The following is a 7,684-nucleotide window of genomic DNA, read 5'->3' on the forward strand; positions in this document are numbered from 1 at the left end:
GCACATGTCCCCCATTTTTCACTTTCTCCCTTTCCTTTTCTGCCACCCCTCAAGTCGGGGGTGCCAAGTCGGGCTCGATGGTTCTCCGACCTGGGCCGTACGACGGCGAGCCGCCCCCCTCCCCGCCGGCGGGTGCACGCCCCCTATGTATGGGCTGGGTGGTGGTTGATAAGCTGAATGGGGCCAAAGTTTTTTTTACTTGAAAGAGACATGCCGAGGCGACTGTGCTTTGTGGGCGGGCTGGTGGTGGGTGGTGGTGGAGGAGGACGATGAGGGACGGCGAGGCGAGGCGAGAGGGCGGGTAGGGGAGGCAAAAAGGGACCCTCCTCAACAATCAGCATCAGCAATCAGCATGCGCGGCGTCATGCTCCATCCCGAATTACCGTTTTCTCACTTGACCGCTTTCTCTGTCAGTTCTCTGGAGACCCCCGGCTCGAGGGGGGAGTGGGGTTGGACAAGGGGTGGATCACAAGTGTTTTGAAGCAATTCCACACCCTTGGCCCATGTCTGTGGGCTTCGTCCAAGTCCAAGCAGAGAGTTGCCTTTGTTGGAGCAGATGCCCCGGCACGCCGCCGTGGCCCCCTCCCTCCCCTCCCAAATCCCACAATCCCCCTTCTCCCATCTCCATCCCCATCTCCATGTCACCCTGATCCAGATGGCAGTTTTGCCGTTTGCCGTTTGCCGTTTGCCGCAATAAACCGCGATGGGAATCCTGACGTTTCCACCTGGACTTTTTCGCGGGAGCGCCTTTTTGGTAATGCTGCATCTGCATCTCCCAGCTCGCCGGCGTCCCCTGTTTCATCCCCTATTGAGGCAAAGCCGGGCGGGTTCCCGGCTGGGTGTTCCCCGACACGTTTTGTAGACAAGCCGCTCGCGCGCGCGCCCACCCGCTTTCTTTCTCTTGCCTCTCCTTCCCTCGTCGGTGGACGGGGGTGCGTCGATGATACGCATCCTTGGCCGCCTATCTCCTCTGCCCGGCTGCGGCTGCGGTTACGCAGAGTTGGCGGTGGTGCCGCTCGCTCGCGCGCACACGCCCCCCTGTCTATCTCACATCTGGTCTCCTTCAAGGGACCTTGCTTGGCGGCTGCCAGAGGAAGTCCGGGCTGAGCTGGGTCCCCCGCCGTGGCTATGTTGCTATCCATAACTATAACATGCCTCGTCTCCCGCTCCCCCACGGCTGGAGGTTTGCCTGTGCTGTTGCTTTTTCAACTCTTCTTCTTGTCTTGAGTGTATTCTTGCTACGCGGAATATAGACCGTATCGTGCTTGATTCCAACGCCCATATCCAACGTCGGCCCGTCGATACCCTAAAACCGAAGTTTTGTGAAGCCAACCTTGTCAGCCTCCCCTGGCCTCTCAACCGTAAAGACCAGCCTCTCACCCAAGCCAAAAGCGTTGAGCGACAAGAGGGTCGAACCCTAAAATTGAGCCGTTGGTATCTGCAACCCCCAGCTGCAGCCAAAGTTGCTTCTCCGGGCTGCTATTTTTTTCCGGTCCATCTGATTTTCTTATCGGGCATTGTGTTTTTTTAATACGTCCATAATAATTCCCCCCTCCCTCCCTCACTCCGGCCTCCTGTCTCTTCAGCCCTCCCCGCGCATTCGTCGGGCCATCCATCCTTCACGTTTAGTGGTCTTGGATTCCAAATCCGGAAACGCGCCCGCGAGACAAGACGGACGGCTTTTTACCCCAGTTCTTGGCCCCCTTCGGTCGGTCGGAAGATTCAATCTCACTGGGTCACGTTGGTCAGGGCACTGTCAGGTCACCTCGAGGTTCGGGTCTCCTGTTCGTCTCTCTGGGAAGGTTGCATACCTGCCCTCCTTGGTAAGTACAAGCTGCCCACGTCAATGGGACATGTCGACCGACCCCCGTCCGAGCTAACTCCGCAACCCTCTTGGGTCCTCCCAGAAGGCGGCTTTTGTTTTGACGCAAGCTAAAGGGCTGGCAGCTTGGAAACGACGGACAGAGAGAGATATTTTCCTGTAAGCGAGGGACATATAATATCCTGCTCGTCTCCTCGTCTCGACTTTCAGAACCCTCTCAGCGCCCTCTTTTTTCCGGCTTGTTTTCCGCTTCCTTGCCGACTCGCGACTTTACGCATCCCATACAATGGCAAACCGTAAGTGCATGAAACCCCAAGGCCCCGGGACAGCACGCGGGCGTATTCTCGGGCCTTTGTCACACCACGCGCCGGTCACACACTGACACGGGGCGGTTTCTTGGACCTGCAGAAGATGTTTTCCAGTACTCGATGAGCTCGAACTCGGCCTGGGCGGGCTACAAGGCGCACCAGAACCCGAACTTCTTCCCCAAGCTGGCCAGCGGGCAGTGGCCTCAGATCCGTAAGTCTTCTATTTTCGGTCGCAGGCGTGCGAGGTCCCATGATGGTGAAACACTGCATTTTCCCCTCGATCTCCCCTGTGCTTTTGCTTCCTGGCGTCCTTCATGCTTCTACTCCCTTCCTTTTCTTTCCGCCCAGCTCCTTTTTTCTTTTTTCTTTCTTTTAGTGTATCAAATTTTGGTCGAGGAGGGTCTTGGGTTTGCCGCCCCTCATGGTGCACCCCAGATCGGCACACGGCACATCCCCAAGAACCTCCGAGATGCGGGTTCAGTTTGCGCACACTCAGCAGTCAACAGTCACCTCTGCATAGCCCGCGACTCATTGAGTGGGCCCCCGCTAACACGTCTACCTGCTGCCCCTCCTCGACAGTGTGGCTGGGCTGCTCCGACTCGCGTTGCCCCGAGACCACCATCCTGGGCCTGCAGCCCGGCGATGTCTTTGTGCACCGCAATATAGCCAACATCATCTCGGCCACCGACATCAACACGTCGGCTGTCATTGAGTACGCCGTCATGCACCTCAAGGTCAAGCACGTCGTGCTGTGCGGCCACACCTTCTGCGGCGGCGCCAACGCGGCGTTGGCCGACTCGCGCGTGGGCGGCGTGCTCGACACGTGGCTGACGCCGCTCAAGGCCATCCGGCTGGCCAACGCGGCCGAGCTCGCGTCCATCTCGGACCTCAAGGCGCGCGGCGTCCGCATCGCCGAGCTCAACGTCGTGGCCGGCTGCAAGACCCTGATGGCCAACCCCAACGTCCAGGACGCCATCCGCGACCGCGACCTGCAGGTCCACGGCTGCATTTACGACATCTCGACGGGCAAGATCAGGGACCTGGGCTGTGGCAACGCCGTCAAGGCCCTGTCGGGCACCGGCGAGGGCGAGGTCGTCAGGGGCAGGCACGCCACGCTCGTCTTCAAGGGCAGCAGCGCCTCCATGACCATCCGCTGATGTCGACGACGGGGCGGGTCTCTACGATTGTCTCGTGTGGTTTTGTCTTTATTCTTCTTCTTCGTTGCGGATACTCCCTGATGTTTTTTTGTCTTCATTTTCCTGTCTTATACGATATCAAGCCATCTGAGAACCAGCCCGACCTATTGCATATGGCGGCATTTTTCCCATTTCGTTGTTGTTTTTGTTCATTGGGCGAGCATACAAAGTATCCGCCATGAGTGTCGGGAGTACTTGGGACGGCAAGCATTTGTCTACTGGAGTCTGGCGGCGGCGGCTGTGTGGATACGAATTAAAGCGTGCGGGATTTTTCTTTTCCCTTTTTTCTGTTTTCGTCCCTCTCATCACACATCCGGTGAGGGAGGAGTACAAACAAAGCAAATAAGCATATATGGGCTACGAAGCCACATCAACACCCGGTTTTTCGTACGAGTTCGTACGATTTGGACACGCGAGCGCGACGGCGGTGGTCGGCGACGGCTGTCTGTCGTTGGTTTAGAAATACCCCAATCTATCTCACGCCTCATTGTACCAGCCCTTTGACGTGCTGTCAGTTATTGTCGCCTCCAGAGGCGGGTGTGTGCGGTGTGTGTGCCTGTGTACCTACTTTGACATATCGGTCTACCAGCGTGTTATACCCTCCCGTTATAGCGCAAGCGAGCGAGTGAGATGTGGGTTTGATAGTTTTTTTCTTCTTCTTCTTTCCTGCAGCCACTACATGCGGCACAAACCCTCCTCTCCCGTCACATCAAATCATGGCGTCGCCCGTTGACTCAACCCTTGCCTGAGGCAATTTTTTTTCTTTCTCTGGATACCTCGGGCGGGCGGGCGTTCTCGCCCACGTGCATGGGCTGGACCGGAGTAGTTCCTTTTGCCATGCAGTTCCTCTGCGTCCAATATAGCTAGGGGGCCAAGCGGTGAGGGCGGCCCCCCGGCTGGCAAGGCAGGCCGTTGGTAAATGTAGCCCACTCGCCGACCGTGGCCACTGTTCGCTAAGTCGAGCCGCTAAGCACCAAGGGTGTCCGCCTTGGCTACGGCGCTAGGTGCGCCTCACTTTTTGTGATTTTCCCTGTCCCTCCTGTCAGGCAAGCCAAGGCATACGTATCACACAGCGTGCTGGCCAATGAGTCCCGAGCGCTTGTAGCTTTCCCCCACGCACCCTGCGTGGCCTGTCGTCCGAGGCGGGAGCAAAGATGGCAGCACCAGGTGTTGACGGTCGAAGTGGCCCGTCGCTCAGAGTGTTCCAGACAGATGGCAATATTGGATAAGACATACTGAGACCCGTACCAAACTCGGCTCGCCAATCCGCTCACTCGCTCAACGAACTTACTCAACCAATATCAATCAAGGTTCTGCTGTCCTTTTGTCTAGCTAAGCTCCTTATCCACATGGAGAGGAAATCCCGCAGACACCCGCAGTAGCTGAAACTCTGCTCACACTCCTTTTTTTTCTTTTTTTTTTCTCAGCCCGGATGATCAGGTACGTAGAGGCAAGTTTGATGGGATATGCGATGGGGCCACGGTGGAAGATTGCCGGGTGGTATCAGATCTAAGATGCAGCGCCGCCAAGCTGGGAGGAGGTGGGTTACCTTCTGCTAGACCCTCTGGATCTGGCACCTTGCACAGGTCTTTTTTTTTTTTTTCCCCTGCCAGGGTTCTTGACCCATGGCGGGCGACTTGCCAAACCCGCTCGGCGTTTGTCGCGCACGCCGCCCCGCGCCGACTGTCGGTGTCTTTCTCTCTCCCCCCATCTTGCCCCTCCTTGAGCCAGCGCTCCCAACCCTCCCCGCTCGTGGGCTTTGGGCTGTTGCAACTGACGTCACCGCTCTCAAGACAAAACCTAAACAGCCAGAGCGAGATCAGCCCGCCGTAGGGATCTCGACATCCGTACGACGTGACGCTCAAGACTTGTTTGAGAGCACGCCATGTAATACAGCGACTATGGTTGCACTTGGCCATGCCTCTCCTTGCCGTTCTGTTCCCCTTGTGTTGGCGGCGTGGCCGGTAGGGATGTCGATAAAAAAAAACCCCTACCGCCGGTGATCGGAGTCCCCTGAAGAGAGGGGACACCCTGCCAGTGGCTGCTCTCCCTGTAGGCTAGCTCCGCCCTGTCAGACCGGCCAACGCTTACTCGGGTCCCATCCGTGCAACAAAGGAGAAGAAGGGGAAAGTGATAGAAAAAAAAACCGGAGGAAGAAAAAAGCAAAGGGGAAACTGACATCTCGGGCTGGGAGAGCCAGTTTCAAGAAAGAAATTCCAGCAAAGACGCAAGTCATCAAGCCAAGCAGCGATTGAAAGGGAGATACGGTACAAAAGACAAAAAAAAAAAGACGGAACACAACTGTCGAGATGCCGTTGTCGGTGCTCACGGACGAGCAGATCGGTGGCCTGCTCGAGGCCCTGACGCTGGACGAGCTCGACTCGCTCCGCTCGAGCCTCCAGCGAGCCCTGCATGAGTACAGCGTTGGCACGCAGGACAGGTCCGCCCAGGAGGACGAGCAGCCCGAACGCCAGGCCATCTACTCCGAAGCCACCGGCACAAAGACCCTCTTCATGCCGTCACGAGGCCCCGCCGGCCTCGGGGTCAAGGGTTTGTCAGCCTGTCAACCGCCCCGTCTACACCCTCCATCTCCCTGCTTCCCCCCTTCCCCTCTGCCCACCCGCCCGTGCCTACCTGTCAGCCCGCCTCACCCTTGATGGGGCGGCCTTTACCTCGGCAGCGCCTCGCCTAAGCTGGCGTGGCCTAGCCATGGCCATGGCACGGGCGGGCCGCACCACACATGTACCTGCACCTGCACATGCACCTGCACCTGCTTGAGCACAAGCACTGACTGGCTGTCTATCTACCTTTGCCGCCGGCTCCGCCCGCCTTTCAGTCATAACGCTCACGTCGCCCCCCGCCAAGCCCCCAAGCCAGCAGCCTAGCGCTGCGGGCAGCCCGGTGGATGGCAAGGGCAAAGAAGCCGAGGCCCCGGCCCCGGCCCCGGCGGCGGCGTCGGCGCCCGTGATCCGGCCGACCGGGGCCATCACGCTCTTCTCCCCGCAGGGCGCGCCCGTGGCGATTCTGCACGCGTCGCAGCTGACGGCCTTCCGCACGGCGCTGGCCAGCCTGTGCCTGGTGCACCGGCGCAGCACCGTCAAGGTGCTGACCGTGTTCGGGGCCGGCCTGCAGGCCTACTGGCACGTGCGGCTGGCGCTGGCGGCGCGCGGGCGCACCGTCAAGCGCGTCAACATCATCAGCCACCGCTACTCGGACTCGTGCCGGGACCTGCTCCGGCGCTTTCTCGAGGTGCCGGCCGAGGTCAAGGCGCGCGAGGGCTGGCAGGCTTGCCAGTTCGGGATCCTGACGCCGAGCTACGTCGAGTACGCGCGCCTGCTCAAGGACCAGGTCCGGGCCGCCGACGTGGTGTTTTGCTGCACGCCCAGCACCGAGGAGCTGTTCCCGGCGGGGCTGCTGACCAACACCGAGGGTCGCAGGCGGGGCCGGCTGCTGGTGGCCATCGGGTCCTACACGCCCGACATGCGCGAGATCCCGCTCGAGGTGCTCCGCCAGGCCGTGCGGCGCCACCCGGCCGACCGGCCGCACTTCCACAAGCACGCCACCGAGGGCGGCGTCGTGGTCGTGGACACGCTGGACGGGGCGCTCAAGGAGGCCGGCGAGCTGATCGCGGCCGGGCTCCGGCCCGACCAGCTGGTGGAGCTGGGCGAGCTCGTCATGCTGCAGGAGGCGCAGTCCAGGGAGCAGCAAGGGGGCGACGAGGCGGCCTCGGATGGCGGCGGCGGCGGCCTTGGCAGCGGGGCTAGCAGCCCCACGGGCTTCGAGTTCGACAGGCTCGATCTCACGCCGGGGACGCCGTCGCTGTCGAGCGTGTTCGGGTCGCCCACCAGCCGGGCGTCCAGCCGGGCGTCGTCGCCGAGCCGCAAGAGCACGGCCCCGTCCACGACGGCGTCGTCCACGACCGCCACCGACCCGGGCAGGGCGGCCAAGGTGCTCCCGTTCCTGCAGAAGCGGTCCTCGAGCAGCCACAGCACCGCGTCGGAGCGCCGCAAGAAGAAGGACGACCACCTCGCCGCGTGGCTGCAGAGCGGCAACGTCATCTACAAGTCGGTGGGCCTCGGCCTCATGGACCTCGCCGTCGGGATGCACCTCGTCCAGTTTGCGAGGGAAAAGGGCGTCGGGACTCACGTGGATGGGTTCTAGGCCTGTTGGGGTTGTGGACTGTGGACGCTTATAGTGAGGTGTTGCTTGTTTTTACGGCCCAGAGGCCGCGTGGAGAGACTAGGACAGGGCATGTTTTGAATACTTGGATAGAGACAGAACCATGTGGTTGACAGTTGAGACTCTAGAGCGTCTTTGGTGCAGTGAGATGAGGCGCTGGATGTTTTTTTTTTTTTTTT

At 60.1% G+C, this 7,684-nt stretch overlaps 2 protein-coding genes across 2 annotated transcripts; both read left to right on the forward strand.

Annotated features, from left to right (window-relative positions):
• Window positions 1-1,210: 1,210 nt before the first annotated feature.
• On the forward strand, window positions 1,211-3,822 carry GGTG_01207 (carbonic anhydrase Nce103). Its single transcript, XM_009218968.1, has 4 exons — window positions 1,211-1,823; window positions 1,908-2,118; window positions 2,231-2,341; window positions 2,710-3,822. The coding sequence occupies exons 2-4, from the start codon at window positions 2,109-2,111 to the stop codon at window positions 3,285-3,287; spliced, it is 699 nt and encodes a 232-aa protein (XP_009217232.1). The 5' UTR covers window positions 1,211-1,823; window positions 1,908-2,108; the 3' UTR covers window positions 3,288-3,822.
• A 1,813-nt stretch (window positions 3,823-5,635) lies between these two features.
• On the forward strand, window positions 5,636-7,487 carry GGTG_01208 (ornithine cyclodeaminase/mu-crystallin family protein; the record flags this gene model as incomplete). The annotated part of the gene is made up of 2 exons (XM_009218969.1): window positions 5,636-5,876; window positions 6,112-7,487. The coding sequence occupies 2 exons, from the start codon at window positions 5,636-5,638 to the stop codon at window positions 7,485-7,487; spliced, it is 1,617 nt and encodes a 538-aa protein (XP_009217233.1).
• Window positions 7,488-7,684: the final 197 nt, after the last annotated feature.

The sequence above is a fragment of the Gaeumannomyces tritici genome, assembly GCF_000145635.1.
Source record: "Gaeumannomyces tritici R3-111a-1 unplaced genomic scaffold supercont2.1, whole genome shotgun sequence".
In the NCBI taxonomy this organism is placed as follows: Eukaryota; Fungi; Ascomycota; class Sordariomycetes; order Magnaporthales; family Magnaporthaceae; genus Gaeumannomyces; species Gaeumannomyces tritici.

Excerpts from the sequence above, each read along its gene's own strand:
- GGTG_01207 (XM_009218968.1), top strand. Across the intron at positions 2,342-2,709 it reads CGGGCAGTGGCCTCAGATCC|TGTGGCTGGGCTGCTCCGAC; the intron begins GTAAGTCTTCTA and ends CCTCCTCGACAG.